Source organism: Parus major, chromosome 10 (assembly GCF_001522545.3).
Source record: "Parus major isolate Abel chromosome 10, Parus_major1.1, whole genome shotgun sequence".
Lineage (NCBI taxonomy): Eukaryota > Metazoa > Chordata > Aves > Passeriformes > Paridae > Parus > Parus major.
Genome location: NC_031779.1, coordinates 17427492 through 17446471, shown reverse-complemented (window position 1 = coordinate 17446471; position 18980 = coordinate 17427492). Strand labels below are relative to the sequence as shown.

Genomic DNA, 18980 nt, shown 5'->3' with positions numbered 1-18980 from the left:
TTTATTGGATCCTGCAGGATCAGACCATTCCCTTCATGCTCCTTTCCCTACAGCAGCTGTGGAGACGAGCGTTCCTTGTTGACTTTATGACGACCTCTGGGTCTCATTTTAATTTGCTCCCTTTAACGAGTGCCTTGCCTCAGGGGTGTGCTGGGGAGGTGTTGAGTGAGACAAGGCACCTGGCAGAGGGCTGGGGGCCGGGGGCTTCCCACAACGTGAGCAGGCAAAGGGGAAAAATAGAGTCTGAGCCGTATCAAGTTTGGGATCATGGAGGAAAATACGCTATAGCTGCAGCGAGAGTGATTTTAGATGGATTACACAAATAAAGCAGCGATTAATGAGCACAACTTGTTGGGGAAGCCTATTTGTCACACTCGGAGAGCTCCCATCTAATTTTACTGGCTGCTCTTCAGTGCTCTTGCATTGCTTTTCATATGCCCTGGGCAAAACACATCACTGCTCAAGGAAAGGGCTCCTGCCATTCCTCCTCCTGCCTTTCCTCTCCTCGAATGCTCGCTTTGGAGGTCGGTGTTGTTCCCTGTGTGACACAAAGCTCATTTATTTTGCAGCACCCACCCCTGCTCCCTCCTGCTCCCCATTATTTGACCAGTTCCTCATTGTGGGTGGCTGTCTCTGGGCAGGCTTTGGGTTGACTTTAGGCAGACTTTGGGCTTGCTGATGAAAACAGCCACATAAAGCAAGCACAAACCTCGTCTGGTTTTCCTTGCCGTGTGCAGCTCAGACACTGGCCTTGGCTCCTCGCCCCTTCTCCTTGTGTTTTCTTGTTGACAAAGATGAATTTTTTGGGAACAGCTCTGCTCCCTGATTTTACATTCCTAAGCTTGGTTTTGGCTGGTCAGGGACAGCGTCAGAAGGAGATATTTGAGTTGACTGGTGTCCAGAGCACAGCTGCAGCTGGAATGACATCTGCCTGCATTTGTTTGCTTTAAGACAAAATACATGTGGAAGGGGAAATGCGTTTTTATAAACCAGACTCTCCCTGGCTGACAAAATACGATGCTGAAATTTCCAGCATCGCTTTTCCTGCAAGGGCTGTTTCTGGGCAGCCCATTGGGGTGCCTGGCACCCTCTGCCCACTGTGTGGAGAGGAAATCCAGCAGGGAAAGGGTGATGGAGAGCAGCAGGAGTTGTGCTGTCGTGTTGCAGCAGTTGGAGTTTGGGGGTGTGCAGCAATCCCACTATGGCTGGTGGGCTCTGCCTGTGAGCATCCTGGCTGGTACCTGCTGGCATTCCCAGCTGGAAGTGAGAGTTATCCTGGGTGGCATTGTTCTCCCTTCATGTGTTGGGGTCCTGGCTCAGACTTTGGTCATACAAACCACAGCCTGGATTTTTTCCTGGGTCTTCTCCCTCTCCAGGGAACCACTGGCATCAGTTGGGCAGTGACGGGGTTTGGGGACAGTCTCAGTCATCCATCCCCACTCGAGGGGGGAGGCTTTATCCCACCAGTGTGCCTGAAGCTGGGGGGGCATGAGTGTTCAGGAAACACCAAAATCTTCCAGGTGGATAAATATGCTAGCTAAGGAATCAAAAGGGGATGAAAAACTATTTTAGTGGGGGGATTTTGTCTCTGGGGAGTGCAGTACTACTACCACAACCCATTCCCCGCCAGTGGAGGGGAAGTGAATTTTAACACCCCCTTCTCCATCACTTGCCATGAAGCCAGCAACACAGAAAACTTCCCCCGTAGCTCCCCAGCATCCTGCTGCCAGGCTCGTTGGCATGCGGGGCCATGGGCTGAAGCTATTCCAGGCGCGCCTGAGCCATGTGGTTTCCGCCGCCGTTAACAAAGCCCTTTGATTGCAATCCTCACGCTGTCATCCACGCCATGAAGCCCTAATGTCTGATGTTTTTGTGCTTTTAGGCATTCGTATGTTAGATGGAGATGTAACAGATGTTGTTGAAGCGAAGTCGCTTGGCATCAGACCCGATTACATTGACATTTACAGCGCGAGCTGGGGGCCAGATGATGATGGGAAGACAGTTGATGGACCTGGTCTATTGGCCAAACAGGCTTTTGAGCAAGGCATTAAAAAGGTGTGGATCCCACAGCGCCCAGACGCGCTCGCCCTCCTCCTCCTGTCCCGTGGGAAGGGCCACGGCCGGCCCGGGGTCTGGCGCGGGGTTGGGCAGCTCAGCCCCCTGAGGCACTGCCAGCACTAGGGCTGGGGCGGGGGGGAGCCAACCATCTCTAATTTTTCCTTGTTTCCCCGGCGTCCCTAAGAGCTCCGGTGGATTTGGCGGCTGAGGGTGGTGATGGCGGGAGGTGCCCGGTGATGGTGGGACAGCCCTGGCAGAGCGGGGAGGCCCCAGGTTGTGTTGTGAAGCTCTGCCGGGATGAGAAACCCAAAGCAGTTCTTGGGGGGTGTAACTTTGCACCCCAAAATGTCCCCCCGGATGCTGATGTGGATGGAACCAGCAGTACCCAAACCCCAGCGTGTCCAACCCTCTCCTCCACGCTCCTTGGGCTCCTGGTATCCTCTCCCAGGGCCCTCTGTCATGTTAAGCATTCCCTTGGTTTTCTACCCAGAAAAAGTGGCTGTGTCATGGCTGGGAAGGGACATGGGTGTTGCCACAGGATCTAACAATGGATTGTTGTCCTCGAGATCCTTCAGTAAGAAAGTTCAGCCAACATCACATATGGTTGACAGCTGTCAATCACTGCTGGGGATGCTCTGGCCTTCCTGTGGCCCTTCCCTTTTTGGGTACTTTTAAAAAATGCTCAATATTGGCTAAAAGCTTTGGGAAACAGCCCTCTCTGGCAGCTCGGTGGGTGCCATGGGTAAGTGTCACAGTGGATCAGGGTTCCACAGTGGCTGTTCCCTGGGTGCTCCAGAGAATCTGGGGTTGGGGTTTCATTGCCAGCAGCCCCAGGCTGGGCTGAAGCCCCCACTTCAACCTCTGCCACCACTCCTTCCTCTGCTGCCTCTTCCCGCAGCGTGCCGGGAGTTGGGGTGGCCTCTTATCTAAAAATAGGGTGGAGCGTTTTTCCCACTGTTTACTTGATTTCCTGCTGGGGCGGTGAGCCTGCCGAGGAATCCACTGAAGTGCCGGGGAGTTCACGCCGTGTAAATACGGGGGAACAAGCTGCTTTTTAGACCTTATTTTTCCATGCAGGAGCAAACGGGCAGCAGCACTTGCATAGCACAGCCCCACTGTCTTAGGATGTTGTTTTTGCCTCTCAGGGGGCACCCCAGTCTCCCCATTGCCACCCCGTGTTTGCAGCACCCACTATCACACATGCACAGCTCGTAATTGCCAACTCCATCTCCTTAAATAACGAGGAAAGCTGCAAGCAGATAGTTAACTGCCACCTTTAGCCCGAGCAAACAGCTGTAACCGAGTTATAAATCCTTAAAATTGAGTTTTTAATGGAAACATTAAAATAACCTTTATCTATTAGCGATAGGACTGCGCTGGGGTAATTTATCATCTTGTTTCTTGTTCCTCCAGCCACACTTTATTAGTTCCCAAACTAACGAGGGGATATTTATCCTGGTCATTCGTGGAGTGCTGTTGGGCAGACACCCAGGCCCCGCAGTGCTGCGGAAGCAGGAGATGCTGTGCATCCCACAGACAACCCATGAGCTGCTGGGGTGAGCTGGATCAGCCCCAGCTTGGCCAGGGAGGGATTCCCTGCTTTAAATGATGCCCAGATTCAGGTTTTATAGCAGCCAGGAGCCCCTCTCTGGCATTGCATTGGCTTAGGAGGATGACAAGAAACTGGATGTTTGGGGTCTGCTTACAGAAATCTTGAGTGTGCCTTGTTTGAGAGCAAAGGGGAAGAATGGATTTTTCCAATCCGAGGGAGCTGCAATATGTGGTGAGCTCTTGCTCTGCCAGGAATGCTGTCAGGTGTTAGCTGTGCATTGTTGCAGTGTCATTCATGTGCCTGTTCATGTCCTCATGTGACCGTGCTGTCTCCAAACCCACCTTCCCCCAGTGCAGCCCTGCCTGGGCATCGCAGGGATGTGGGTTTGGAGCAGGGCTGAGCCTTTCTTGGTCCCGTGGGTGCGACACTCAGGGCGAGGGATGAAAGGGAGGTCTGGGCTCCCAATCATCTGATCCCAATCAAAATCGTTGCTACATCTCCAGATGCTTGGCCAATTGTGTCTGGTTTTATTCCTCTGATTAGTGATTTGGGAAAGCTTGGGTTGCATGCAGCGGGACCCATCCTTGGAGGAGTTTTGACTTTGGTGTGGGGAGCTGGATGGTTGCTGTCTGTGCCAAGTGTGTGGGCTGGGATGCTGCCTCCTTGGAGATCCAGGAAACCCTGGAAAGTGGGATGGGAGATGCCAGCAGCAGGCTTGGTGGGCTGGCAAGCTGGGTCGAGCTCTCGGTGATGTGGAGCAGGCCAGTAATTCCCTTGGCAATTGCACTTTTTCTTGCAGAGCTCCAGACAGCTCTATTAATCTTTGCTAGGGAAATACCCACCCAGTTTGGCTGGGAGGCAGCCCAGATAATGAAAACTTTCATAAAGTAAGGAAAGAGGCTGACTTAGACTGTGTATCCAGAGGCAGGGTCAGCTCAGAGAGCCTCTGCCCCAGGAGGGGGGCGAGACAGGTAATAAACCATCCTGCTCCCCCCGGCGCCTAAAGCCCACAATAAATCCTGGTGAATTCCTCCAGAGCAAAGCTGCTTTATTATTATTATTATTGTTATTATTATTTTTTGTGGAGGAAGCTGCTATAGAGCAGTGGGAGGGATGTAAACACCAGATCTGCCCAGGCAAGTGCCAAAATCTCTCCGTGGCAGGAGCAGCCGCGGGGAGGATGGGGCTGCTCCGCTGCTTCCATCGCCTGCCAAGCCCGGCAGCTCTCCATCCTCCCCGGAGAACCCTGTCTTACAGGGCAGGGAAGAGAACCAGCCACTTCATTTCCTGCCCCTAACCCTTTTGGATCACCAAAAATCCTCCTGTTTGGGATGTTGTCGGCACCTTACTTGTGTCTCCCCCGCAGGGCTGGGTTATTCCTGGGTGTCCTGGCAGTGGGTTGGATGCAGGGATGAATGGGGCTCATTCCCATGGTATTGGCTTCTTTAGGGGCTCCTCGTTGGCACCATGGTTGCTGCTGCCAGGTGGGATTTTCCCCTGGATCTGGGGATGTCTGAGCAGCAGGCACACCCCTCCCAGTCCCCAATTTCCAGTGGGGTCCCAGAGCTGTACCCAGTGAGGATGGCCCCATCAGATGTTCCAGCCAACTGATGGGGAGGGGAGAAAAGGATGGGATTTAAAAGACAAAAGACAAGCAAAAGAAACCTAAAGAATAGGCTGGGAGAAGGCTTCTGGTGGTTTGGGTGGTTCATGAGGGGCTTTGTGGGCTTGGGAGATTTGGGGTTTGGGGGTTTCCTGCCAGTTCTTCCTGCAGGGCCATCCCTAGAAGCACCATGCTGTGTGTTAGTGCCTGGTCCAGGGACTTTGAGTACCCAAGATGTTTTCCCCCATGGAAAATGCCAAAATCCTGTTGCTGGAGGCTCTCCCATACTTTTGGGGGAACCACTGCCTGTAAACTGTGACTGACTGAGCCGAGGGACACATGAGGGGACTGATGCACGGGGCTGAGTGCTGGGCAGGGTGAGACCCATCCTTCCACCCTAACCAAGCACCCAAAAATCAGACTTACCCCCTCCTCCCCATGCCAAGATAGCCTCTCATCCTGGGCAAACACCTCCTCTAACCCTCCTCACCCTCTGTGCCTGCAGGGTCGCAGGGGACTGGGGTCCATTTTCGTCTGGGCATCAGGGAACGGTGGCAGAGAGGGCGATTACTGCTCCTGTGATGGCTACACCAACAGCATCTACACCATCTCCATCAGCAGCACCACTGAGAATGGCTACAAGCCCTGGTACCTGGAGGAGTGTGCCTCCACCCTCGCCACCACCTACAGCAGCGGGGCGTTCTATGAGCGGAAAATTGTGAGTTTTACCCCAACATCAAGTGGGGCAGCACCCCCTGGGTGTTTTCTGTACAGCTGGGCTGTGGGTGATGGCTTAGTTGGAAGAGCTAGGCTTTGTCCTTAGCTCTGCAGTGGGTTTTGCTCTGGTTTTTGCTCAGGGATGTTGTGTTTTCCATGGTAAATGGGTGAAAGGGCTGGAGGTTTGCAAAAATACCCACGTAAATATTTGCCTGTTCCCCAAAGTACTTGCTCACTGTATCTTGTTTTGTTTGTTTTTTTAAAAAAGTGAATTTTGAGGATTTTTAGCCTGAGAGAGAAAAAAGGTTGAGGATGGAGACATTTAACAGGGGTGTGGCAGCCCCAAACTGGGAGCTGAGACTTTCTGGAGCCAAGGAACTCCCTGAAAATGCTTGCACATGTGGATCAGTGCAGTTTTCCCTGTCACCCAGGCTATATTTGCCCTGTCCCAACAGCTGCAGTGGCCTGGTCACACCATGGCTGATTGTTACTGACACCTCTGTGCATCATCTGAACCTTGGGAAGTAAAGCATCTCCCACCAACACAGCACCTTACCCAGCCTGGGGAGGGAGTTTTCCACCCAAGTGAGGCTTTCTGACCAAAAATTGTGTGGGGTTTTGTTTTTTTTTTTTCTTTAACAAGTAAATATTTTTTTTGGTATTGAGGAGTAATTTATTTGACCTCCAAAAGATGAATTTCCAGCCAGAAAACAAAATGTAAGTGCCATTTTCATGGCATTGCAGAAGTGTTTGCATGGCTGAGGCCAGCCCCAGTCCAGTGCTACTGGAGCACTGTTGGGCAAAAGCCCAAACCAGCTTCCCATCCAGAAATCACCAGATTAACTCAAAACTTAGGAGCCTTTTAAAATGAGAAAAAGCATCTTTTGGCCTTCTACCTCCTCCCCAAATTTCTGGTACCCAGACATTGTGCTCTGTCTTCAAACAAAAAAGCTGGAAATGGAGCTTTTTTCCCCCTATGCAAATGGAAATTCTTGTCCAAGGCCAGGAGCTGGAGGCTTTAAAGAAAGTGTTTAATATGTCCCAACTTATTATGCATCCCTTGATGTGTACCCACACCAGCTCACACCGCTCCATCCACCTTTTCCTCCAGCTGATCCACAGCCAAATGGATTTTTTTTCCCTTTCAAATAGTTTTTGCACCTTTGAGCAAAGATGTACAAAGTAGAGGGGTGTTTCCTCATGCACCATAAGTATCTGCAGCCCATTTTTGGGGCTCTGTGCCCCCAATGGCATTGGAATCTTGGCAGGGCTTGGGTACCAGCAGGCTCATCTCCTCTCTGGCAGCATCCCGAGCAAATCTGGGGTTCAAATGGGGTAGGGCCCATGCTGGGAGCACTCTGAGTGCTGCAGCTCCTCTCTCCACAGGTCACCACAGATCTCCGGCACCGCTGCACCGACGGCCACACCGGCACCTCCGTGTCCGCCCCGATGGTCGCGGGCATCATCGCCTTGGCTTTGGAGGCAAAGTAAGTGTAACCTCATCAGGAGAAATATTCCCACATTTAGCACCTGGTGAGCAAAACCTGAAAGAAACAAGGTGGTTTTGCTTCCTCTGGAGTGACCAAAATGACACAAAGTTATTTTAAATCGCTCCTTTCTGGCAGTGTTGTTGTTTTGAATGTGATCTTTCCCACAGGTGTTTTATTGATCTAATTCTTCACTTGTTGCCATCTGTTGAAAAGTTTGGGGCTGGTGACATCAGTCAGGCTTTTCAGTAGGTGCATTGAAAGCACTGACAGCCAGCTCCAATGGGTGTTTTATAAATACTTCCTGGAAAAAAAAAAAAGTCAGAAAACATCACAGACATTGGGAAATGTCAGCAGAAGTGATGGTTTTCAGCAAGTGTTGCATTTCTGGGGGAAAAGGATTACTTTTTCACAATGTCAAAAACTCACAGAACTTGTCAGTGACACACACACCCCTGGTTCAAACGAGCTGCTCTTTTCCTCTTGTCCCCATCCCAATCCTGGTTCCATCATGGTCCCCCAGCCCAGGAACAGCCTTTGGGCATCCCTGTGTTGCTTCATGGAGTGGCTTCTCATGAGCTTATTATTATTTTTATGGAGTGGAAATAAAATGAAGGCTGGGAATAAGAATAAGCCTCAGGGCAGCACTGCACTCTCATCCAGGGATGGTGATTGCGGCTCCATTCCTCCTCCTCTGGTTTAATCCCAACACCCAGGTCGGGTGAGAGCATTTCCGGAGATGCCATTTTCATTATAAATATATTAAAAGCTTTAGATGTAATTTTTGAATTGTTTAGCTGAGGCACAAACCGCAACATTAACTACCAGAGCTTGGTGCTCAGGCATTCCATTATGGCAAGCGAGAATAAATTGAATTTCTTTCTTTAAATGTTGCTCAAGAGCAATATAAATCCCTGCTCGAGATGCTGAGCAACTGACTGTAAGTAAAGCAGGGAAAATTCTCCAGCAATATCCCCGAGCTGGGGTCATGAGGGGGCTCAGAAGCACAGAGCAGTGTCCAGCACTCTGAACACACAAACCCAGTCTGGGGAGTTCGACACAATTTAGGTTTAATTTTTCTGTTTAATGAACAACCCAGGTTTTATTTCTAGCAATTTTTTGCTGTTTTTCCTACAAAGGGAATGTTTGCTCAGCATTGTGGATCAGCAAGCTGCCGAGCCCACTATCCTGCCTCAGGATGTGCTTTGCTCTCTGTCTCCTACAAAAAAATCGGGAATACCTTCCTGATTTGCTTCATTTCTACTCTAGAGCCTGAGAGCTAAATTGCCTTATCCAGGAGCAAATCCTGCAATTCCCATGAGCATGTGGCATCCTTTCCTGGGGCACAACATCCTGCTGGGACACCTTAAGTGCTGGCAGGGTGTCAGCATTTAAATCATCAATTTCTGCTTTTTTTTAGGCAGGAAAGAGGGGTGTTTGGTGTGGTTTTTGTTTGTTTTCTTTTCCTGTGGGGTACCTGCTGCTGCTGGGAGGACAGGGAACAGCAGAGCCACCCCATGAGCCACGTGTCATTGCAGCCCCCTGCTCACCTGGAGGGATGTCCAGCATCTGCTGGTCAAAACCTCGCGGCCGGGGCACCTGCGAGCGCCTGACTGGAAAACCAACGGAGCAGGGCATAAAGGTGAGAGGCTGTGGGGATGGCAGGGCAAGAACAGCCAAACAAGGGAAAATAAAGGTCTCCAGAGCTTCACTTATGGGGACAATACACCATGGGTGGCCACTCAGGTTCACTGAGGGTTCCTACCTTCAGGCTGTTAAGTGAAGGGAGGAGAGGGTAGTAATTAATGGGGTGAGATGCTTGGAACTCTTACTTGGTGGGGATTTGGAAAACCTGTTTGCGGGAGACTCTCTTTTGAGCTTCAGAATTTCTTGATACTTTCCTTGGACTGCTCCCAGCAATGGGTTTTCAGGGTGCCAGTGTGGATTTGGGGTGTAACTTGGCCACAGTGGTGAGCTCCATGTGACAAAACTCTTCATATCCCAACGGGGTCAACTCCACACCTTCCCTGATTGTTGGAGGATGCTCCACCAAGCACTGAGGAGGAGCTCCTGATCCCTTCTGGGAAAGCTGAGGGTTTCTGAGTCTTCTCTCTTTCCAGTTAGCCATCTATATGGCTTTGGGCTGGTGGATGCTGATGCTATTGTGGTGGAAGCCAAGAAGTGGAAGATGGTTCCTCCCCAGCACATCTGTGTGGGAAGTCTGGACAGGGTGCCCAAGTGAGTGTTGTGGGGTCTGTGTCTATGGCTCGGTGATGTTCAGCTCCCATTAGGGCTCTCCAGGGCCAGGTTTGAGAGTGGGTGATTTTTTTTCCCTTTTGCAAGATTTCACTTCCCGGACAAGTGATTAATGGGGAGTTTTTGAGAGCTGACAGTGAGAGACTAAACTCACCTTGCCTGCTGGGTCCTACGTGAGCAGTGATGTGTTGGTGTCTCCACCCTTACACTGAACACGTTGTCTTGATGGAAGACACCAAAAACTAGTGATTTGTTGCAAAGTTTACCAAATTTCCAGTGTCTTGGTTCTTTTTGAATTTGGCTTCAGGTTCAATCCAGCTCAGATGCACATCTCACCCTTGGTAGGTCAATCCCTCCTAGGTGAAAAGTGGGATCACTGACCCAAGTGGACACTCCTCATTTACCAACTCCTGGCTGTAGAGCAAGAGAGTTGTTAATCAGCAAAGTCTTTTAGAGACTTGCATATGCAAAACAGGAATGAGTGCAGAGCCAAGTGTGTTCATGAAGCTATTTATCTGATACAGACACTAATTACAGCCCAAAGAGGAGCGCTGCACTCGTAATTATAATAAAGCAGCGCCCTTGGAGCCCATAAGGCATAGATCTTCGAAGCACTTCAAACTCATCTTGTTACCATCCAGCAATTCAGCAAATTCCCCTGCTAGGACACTGGGAATTGCAGTGGCAGATAAGATAATTTTTGCTGTGAAGCAGCAGGAGACCAGGTTCAGATCTAACAGGGTGTCCATGCCTGGGAGCCCGGGGCACTCTGTCCCCATCCTGACGCCGTGCCCTGTCCCTGGCAGGTACATCCGAGCTGACCACGTGCTGCGTGCCAGCACCCTGAGCAGCGCCTGTGCCGAGCAGCGGGACCAGCACGTGCTGTACCTGGAGCACGTCGTGGTGCGGCTCAGCATCGCCCACCCACGCCGGGGGGACCTCCAGATCAGCCTCATCTCCCCCGCCGGGACACGGTCACAGCTCCTCGCCAGGAGGTGAGAGCAGCCAGAGCCAGGGCACATCTGGGCTGGGCAGCATCCTCCTTTAGGGGGTTGCTGTAAGTTTCCTTGGGTTTTAGGGGGAAGTGGGAGGCACATGCAGGTTTCAGCTGCAGGAGAGCTTGGTGCATGCAAGGATCCCTAAAATCCTCAGTTGCCTATCTACCTTTTCTGATAAAATACGACATTCCAAGTCACATCTCTTGGTGCATGGCAATACCGTTGCAGGGTGTTTGACCACTCCAATGAAGGCTTCAAGGGCTGGGAGTTCATGACTGTCCACTGCTGGGGGGAGCGGGCGGCGGGGGAGTGGACTCTGGAGATCCATGACACACCATCCCAAGTGCGCAACCCCGCTGTGCAAGGTAAGGATCCCCCAGAGCCCACCAGTCTCTCTCGCTCCCAAAACCCTTTGTAGGCTGCTTTGCTTGGCTATAAATTTATATAAATTGTATAAATTATATAAATTATAAATTTGGAATTTAACGGACTCCAACAAAATCTGTATTGCCCAGATTTTCAAAAATGGGAATGAAATGTCAGCTCTGAATGCAGGAGGCTGCAGGTCTGGCTGAGCTGGAAGTTGGTTTTCTCGCAGCAGCAACAGTAAACTGGCTGCACCCAAGAGCCAGGTTTCCAAAATTAAACTGTAATGAGTCAAAATGAGGAAACCCAAGAGCTGTAATTGTTGTTTGTTTGTTTTGCTTCACTGCTGGGACATCTGGCCTGTGGGCTGGTTGTGCAACGACGCAAGGGGACGATGCCCCTCGGGCTGCAGACGGATGGACATCCTCCCTAGACTTCCACCATGCTGGTGGGGGGTGGCCAGGCTCAGCCTGACCCCCTGCATGTCCTAAACTCTGCTGTGTCCCCTCCTCCCCAGCTTGGCTCCCTGACCCCCTCCCAGCACAGGAGCCGTGTGGGCAGGATCCGGCCCCGCCGGGAAACGGCAGCCGCCTCGCTGGCTGGGGGCAGCGGGATGTGAAGCATCCTGCCTGGGGCTGGCGTGTGTTGTGGGGGTGTTAAATCCACACAATCACTGATAGGAAGCCAGGAGTATATTAAAAATTTCTCCCACGCTACTTTCTGGCGGGAGGTGCACGTGGGGGTGCGTTGCACAGAAAGTGTTTCTGTTTGCTGCCTTCACCCCAAATCTTTTGAACTCGGAGAGCAGCAGCAAAGCGCCCACAGAGCTGCTTTTGCCCCCTGGTATTTACAGTTTGTGGCGGGCGTTTCTGAGCCCCTCACAGGCATCAGGGCTTGGCAAAACAAAATGAGAATGAGTGCATTAAGTCATCCCCTCAAAAAGTCTGTGCTGGGTTTGAAGCAGAGAGGACACAGCAAGAGAAAAAAGAGGGAACACGCTCCCAGCTCATAGCAGAAATGGGAATTAAATGTTGATTTAATATCACTAAATTGGTTAATTTAATATCAATTAAATACTATGAGTGTCATGTTGCTGCTACTGCTGCACCCCCAGATCAGGCCAGTGCAGCCTGGGCTTTCCTCACGCAGGATATTTTAGATTTAAAGCAAATTCAATTCTTTTGACAAAGGCGCTTCCCCAGCTGATACTTCCAGAGCTTGACCCTTCTCAGGCTCCACACCAGCACTGCTCTGTGCAGCAGGTGTGTCCTCTCATGCCTTTGGGAGAGCCAGGGGATTTGGGTATTGCAAATTTTAAGCCCTTCCTGGAAACACAGGGATTAGTAGTTAAAGCCGAGCACGCTGCAGGCATGAAGTGACTCGCATTGATGGGGAATTGGATGAAAAACAGTGTTTGGAAAGAAGCAGCAGCATTTTTGGACTCTCTCCCCAAAGCCATGTGGCTCGTGGAGGGTCTTGGTGTGGGTGTGATGCCTTGGGAGGGGGGGGATCTCACCAGGTCCACTACAGTGTTTTGGGGGATGCTGAGCTCAGACCTCTGTTGTGTCAGGCAAAGAGATGGCTGGAGCAACAGCAGCAAGAAATAATCCAGTGTGTGCCGGGTGGCTTTTGTCAGACAGAAATAATCCTCTATTGTGGAGCTTTTAAAATTACTGGTTCTCTGCAGTGTTGGGCTCAGAGACTGTGGTGATGCTGCGGTTCCTCAAATGAGTTATGGAATTAAAAATCCCTTGTAAGTGGCTTAAACAGCTGCATTTGTGTGGGCTGGAAGCTCAGGGGCTCATGAACATTTCTGGGTGTTCACTGTTTGCTTCTGCATTGCTGTGCCAGCGGTGACACCCTGATGGTCCAGTCCATCCTCCTCCCCTATCCTCCTCCCCCATCCATTCCCCCAAAGCTGGATCTCCCAGAGACGGGCAGGACAGGGAGCGGGATGGCTGAGGTTGTGTCTGCCCCATAGGGAAGCTGAAGGAGTGGAGCCTCATCTTCTATGGGACAGGCGAGCACCCCTACAGTGCACTGAGTGTGCCCCAATCCCGGGGGAGGTCACTGGAAGTGCCAGCATCGGAGATGGAGCCATCGAGAGCCGCCTTCCTGCAGAGCCAGGTGGAGGTGGCGGAGGAGGAGGAGGAGTACGCGGGTAAGCGCTGCCTGAGCTGCCACGCTGCTCCCCCCAGGAAAATGAAATCCTGATAAAAACTGGGGGAGCCACGAGGTCTGATCCTGCCTGGGGCTGAGGCAGGCTGGGAGGAGCAGTGCCTGTGGCCAGCACGGGGCAGCAGGATGGTGAAATTAGAAGGTAGGAAATGCCCCGTCCCAGCCACAAATTGGTGGTGCAGCTGTCTGAGGGGTAAAAAAAGCTCCACCTTCCCTCCTCCAGCATGGGCAGGGGTGGGTGTCTCTGCTGCTCCCTGAGGAGCAAGTCCCTCTTTCAAAGCTGCTGCTGCACTGGTGCTCAGCCAGAGGATGGCTGGGTGGGATTCATTCTGGGAAGGATGAGCTGCAGGAAAGGCAAGCACTCAAAGCCATGCAGCTCCATAGGAGAGATAGGATAAAATTTAAAATATAATAGATACAGGATATAGAATAAGATGGGGGAAGAGTCCAGGTGTCCATCGGTCCAGGGAGGGGTGTATTCAGGGCATCCTGGCAGTGGTGCCTGGAGGGTGCTCAGCTTCTCCCACACTGAGCTGGTCTCTCCCTCCTCAGGTCCGTGCCACCCTGAGTGTGGTGACCAGGGCTGCGATGGCCCCAACGCTGACCAGTGCTTGAACTGCATCCACTACAGCCTGGGCAGCGTGAAAACTGGCAGGTGAGGGGTGGTGGGGTGTCCCCATGGGGTCCCTGGGTGACAGCAACACCTTTCCTCAGGTCTCACAGCTTGTGTGGGTGACAGATGTTTACATAAAAAAGAAGTGTATGAGAAATTACATGGGTGGAACAGGAGGTGTGAGGATCTCTGTCCTGAGTTAGGGTACAGTGGGGTGGAGAACATGGAGCTGGAGAGCCCTCGAGGATCTTGGCCACATAATTATGTTGGGGAGGAAGCTTTGGCTTCACCGGCTGGGGTCACCCACGCCCAAGGGACAGCCAGCTGAGCTGCCAAGTCACTTCAGGAATTGGGATTTCCACTCCTCAGTCTCTTGGGATGGCACAGGGAAACTTTACCTACAGCTGGGACGAGAGAGTTCCCATCTCCAAATTAGACCTGTGACTTCCAAGATTCTGTAAATCACAAGAATAAGAAGTAAACAAGATCAAATTGCTGCCAAGGCTGGGGGACGCTGGGGTGAGGGGACAGTGGCGGGTGTCCGAGGCGGGAGGTGACCGGTGCTGGCACCAAAGCCGGTTCCCTCCCCAGGATGTGCGTGAGCTCGTGCCCTGCTGGGTTTTTCGGTGACAACGGCGCCCGGAGGTGCCGGCGGTGCCACAAGGGCTGCGAGCGCTGCGTCGGGAGGGGACCGAGCCAGTGCACGGCCTGCAAGAGGAACCTCTACCACCAGCCCGAGATGGGCACCTGCGTGCTGCTGTGCCCGCCCGGGTTCTACGCCGAGGAACGTAAGGATGGTTATCACTTGCAAGTTGCAGCACGTGGGTGTGCAGGGGTTGCTTCTATTTTAAGTGCTATGGGTGGAGAACACACCTTGATTCTTGAGTATTGGCTTTGAATTTCCCTCTTGACACACTTTGAACGGTGAAGGGAGGAGGGAAACCTCTGGGTGTTCAGAGGGTGGTGCAGAGCAGAGGTGCTCAACTCAAAGCTCTTAATTAGAAGACTGTAATTAATGACCCTGGCTGCTTACAAAGCATATTTTTTTTTAGCAAGCAGTGACAGATAAGGTCACCTGCAATAGCAAGGATCTTTTGGGAGGGACGTGCCTTTCCACCCTGGGGAGCTGGTGCTGGGGTGCAGTGGGGCTTTGCGGCTCTGACTGCTGCTTGCAAATCACCGTCCGGATTTTATTCTCCCTGCATTGCTTTGTTTTTTGAAAGGTCAGAAACGCTGTCTGAAATGTCATCAAAGCTGTAAAAAATGTGTTGGCGAAGCAGACAAATGTACAGCATGCAAAGAGGGATTCAGGTAAAACACCAGCACGGGAGGAGTTGATACTTGCAGCACTCATACCTGTGGTTTAAATTTGGGGAAACCGATGGGAAATTAGAGTGAATTAAGTTCAAGACTAGAGATTCTGCTTCCACAGTGCTATAGCTGTGGTGCAGTGTGCCTAGACCTAGGAGGTCTAGGGATTTAAAGGTGGTGATTAGTGTCCCTTTCTTAGCTGAAAATCGTGATTTAAATTTAATTTCTTTTTTTCCCAGCTCTTTCCAGGGTGGTGGGTAAGTGCTGTGTAGAGCTGGTACCAGCCTGAGCTGTTCCAGGCAGGCTAATAATCCCCACTGCAAAGGCAGAAACCCTTCCCTCAGAGTCTCCATGCTGAAAATTTTATTTGGTGTACCTGTTGAGTGGGGCTAGTACAGGACTGATTTTATGGCACTGCAGGTGCAGGCAGAGCCCTCTGAGGACCACTGGGTGCCACTGCTGCTGGCCCCACAACATCTGCAGGACACAGAGCCCAGTGTCAGCTCTAGGGAGAAGCTGTTTTCCATCCCCAATTGCTCAGGGAAGTACAATTCCACAGCAGCCTGCAGTGTTCAGGCGCTGTAAGTGAGTCAGAGCCACGGTGTAGCAGTGGGGCTCTCTCAGACAAAGAAATTCCCGCTGCCAAAAGATTATCTACTCCCTCAGAAAAGCACAAGTGGAGGCACTTGTCAGACATAATCCACACAGCGCTTGTTTTTTATTGTCCAATATCCTTTTAAGCCGGGACTTCAAATCATCCCTGCCACGGCGAAGCAGCACCGACCTGGCCGCGGCGCTGAACCAATTTCCTTTTATTCTGGGGAGCCTCAGTGGTGCAAAAGGTCTTCAGGAGAGCCTGGCTGGCTGCCCATGGGAAAAAAAATAATTTTATTTCCTCCTGGATACTTAATTAAGGAGTCTGCAGCTGTCCCTTGGGTTCAGGCAGGATTTTAACTTCTCCTAAGACGCTGGCTGATTTTCCAACACCTTCTGTGCTACAGGCTGAGGGTGCCGTAGGACACTGGGAGATGAGGAGATGGGAATGGGCTGTGTTGAGTCCTCATATCCCACAGCTTTGGGTGCAAATGTTCTCTGCTTTCCTGGCAGCCTGGCAGGGGAGAGCTGTGTGCCGGAGTGCCAGCCTGCCATGTACCTGAGCCGGGAGCCGCGGCGGTGCGAGACCTGCCCTGCCAGCACAGGTATGGCCTTGGCCCCACAGCATCCCATGCAAAACCCCAAACCCCTCCTGCACCAGATGCCACTCCCCACTGTACCCACCCTGAGCCGAGGCAGAGCGTGCTGGGGGAATGCAATCCCAAGTCTCCAGCACGTCCTGTGAGGTATATGTTCATGCTGGAAAGGTTTTTAGGGGAGTTTTTACATTTTTATTAGAGCCATTTTTTATTTCTCGATCTCCCCGAAGCCAGGTGCTTTAGTTTAATAAGGTTGCGGGGGAGGCTGTAAAACCCTCTTGGAGTGATGGAAGGTGGCTTTGCAGCGGATAAAAATGTCAGGCAGCTGAGGTGTGTTATCCCGTGTTATCCCAGCCGCCCCACAGTGCTGGGCTGGCCACTCTTGCTTCCCCCAGCTGCATCAAGTTGCTCAGCATTCCCTTTAAATCCTGCCTTCCTCGCTTCCTGCAAGTCTAATTATTTTCCATTGTTAATGTTTGTGCCTGCCCTCAAAATCATCATAGATCTGATGATAATATGATCTCTAGACAATCCATGTTCAGTGGCATGAACCTCTTCTATCATACATGGGCAATTGCCTCGGACTAAATCCAAAATATTTATTGATCTTGTTGGCAAGCCTGGAAGGGAATGGGCTCTTATTCCCTGAAGAAAATTATTTCCCTTCTAATTCTTATTCCAGTCAGTGTGAACGTACTCCACCACAATTATTTTTCCAGCCTTTTCTCGTCTCCTTTTCCTGTATAACCATTTCTCAGGCTTGGTGTGTGGAAGCCCTTTAATGATACCACCTCCATCACTGAGCTTTGCTGTCCAGCCACAACACACAGACATCTGAGTGGGGCTCTCTGCTTTCCCAGCTCCTCTCTGGAGCACTTTCCTCCTTCAGTTCCTCCTTGGCCCAGTTCAGCGCCTTCTTTTCCATCCTGGGGAAATCCAAACCCCGGTGCATGCTTTGGAGTGGTGGCTGATGGCCCAGGGGGAATGTGCTGGTCCTCACTGAGCCCTGGTAGCCAGCTTTTGGGTCTGCAGAAGAACAGACACTGGGTCCCAGCTGAAGTTTTTGGGATGGAAGCTGAGTTTTTGGGGTGGGAGCCAAGCACATGCACGGGACCCTGTGGTACAACAAGCATCCTGTTCACGAGCAAGACAAAGCCAAGCTGGTGTCCCCATCCCATGAAGGGCTGTGGCCATGCTTGCACTGACTCCAGAACCATCCATTTTTACCCTTGTCCCTGTCCCCACAGGGCCAGGTGAGGACGACTGCACCCCCTGCACCCCCGAGGGCTCTGCACCCCACTGGCGCTGTGTCCCTGCCTGCCGTGAGGGTTTCTACCCCGCCAACAGCCATGGGCTGCCCAACAAAGTCTGCAAGAGGTACAGAACCACCAGAGCAAAGCCAGGGCTGGTGGGGAGCACTGCCAGCCATGACAGGATAATGCTGGAAACAGCTCACAGCTTGATGAAAATGAAAATAGGGATGAGGGAGCCAGGGCAGCTGTGGGGCTGGACCCCACACGGCCCTACCCTGTGGATTTCAGAACAGTGAAGCCACAGGAACCCCACCAGAGCCAGCCAAAGTGTCTTAGGGCTACAGTGGAAGGGGCTTAGCCTCAGCCCCAGGCTCTCAGGAGGAGGTGTGGGAGGAACAGCAATGTTTAGGTAAATAGCCCAGCTTTCAATTAAACCTGCTCTGTTTGCCCCGTGGCCATGTTGGAGGAGTGCTCCCCTCTCCTCAGCCCAGCAGGGGCTGGGTGTGGGAGACACGGAGATGCCGGGAGGCAACGATTTGCTCCCACTCTCTCCGGAGCTCTGCACTTTAAGTGGGGAGTGGGAGTGGATTCAGCCTCATGAAAGCAAACACGAAAGGCAAGGATTAAAGCTGATTTGGGAACACACAACGCCATCCCTGACTGCTGGGGTTTCACTCACCTGCACTGTTTCTTCGGCAGGGAGGAACAAGGGACCAGCATCCCTTCCCAGGGATTTCAGGCACAGTCCCCAGGCAGGAAGCACAGTGCTGGGCTCTGTACTCTGAGCAAATGGATGGGACCAGCACAGATTCCCTTTGCAGCTCTTTTTCTAGCTGCAAAGGGAAGCTCTTTTTTCTAGCTGGAATGGCTGGGAGGTGAGATGCATGTCCCACTGAATCTTCCCAGAAGGAAGACCTTTTGGGACGTCACCAGCTGTCATTGGCCATTGAGTTGGCCTCACCAAACCCAGGGCTTCAATAATGTTTCAGCTTCAAATTTGCCATTTTCAGCATCCTCTGGTTTGGTCTGGCTGTCACAGTGCCAGCAGATGTCTTTTGGCTGATGGCCCACTGAGGGTGGCCTGACCAGGGTGTTGGTGCTGGCTCAGGCCACAGCAAGGTCTCTGTCCCCAGGTGTGATGACCACTGCTCAGCCTGTGAGGGCTCCAGTGGAAACTGCCTCAGGTGTAAGGATGGCTACAGCCTCCTCGGTGGCTCCTGTGTGACAAATGAAACCTGTACCAACGGTAAGTGGCAGAACTGCTGGCACAGTAGTGCTCTCCTGGTAGCAAAAATGAGAGGTTTGGGGGATTCCCTTAACCATTTAAAGCTAAAAGTGCTGGAGCTCCTGGGCTTGCTGGGGCATGGCTGCAGTGGGCTGGGCTCGGGCTGTGGG

The 18980-nt window shown here is 51.9% G+C and overlaps 1 protein-coding gene across 2 annotated transcripts in view; it reads left to right on the top strand.

Moving 5' to 3' along the window:
* The window catches only part of PCSK6 (proprotein convertase subtilisin/kexin type 6), a 34198-nt gene that overhangs the window by 13250 nt on the left and 1968 nt on the right, over positions 1–18980 (top strand). For both annotated transcript variants that reach the window (XM_033517008.1, XM_015638833.1), the window contains 14 exons: positions 1883–2055; positions 5719–5931; positions 7317–7417; positions 8956–9059; positions 9538–9655; positions 10480–10668; positions 10900–11036; positions 13019–13198; positions 13768–13870; positions 14420–14616; positions 15052–15139; positions 16247–16338; positions 17580–17709; positions 18719–18831. In XM_033517008.1, the coding sequence (XP_033372899.1) occupies positions 1883–2055; positions 5719–5931; positions 7317–7417; positions 8956–9059; positions 9538–9655; positions 10480–10668; positions 10900–11036; positions 13019–13198; positions 13768–13870; positions 14420–14616; positions 15052–15139; positions 16247–16338; positions 17580–17709; positions 18719–18831 (1938 nt within the window). The remainder of the gene's footprint in view (positions 1–1882; positions 2056–5718; positions 5932–7316; positions 7418–8955; positions 9060–9537; positions 9656–10479; positions 10669–10899; positions 11037–13018; positions 13199–13767; positions 13871–14419; positions 14617–15051; positions 15140–16246; positions 16339–17579; positions 17710–18718; positions 18832–18980) is intronic.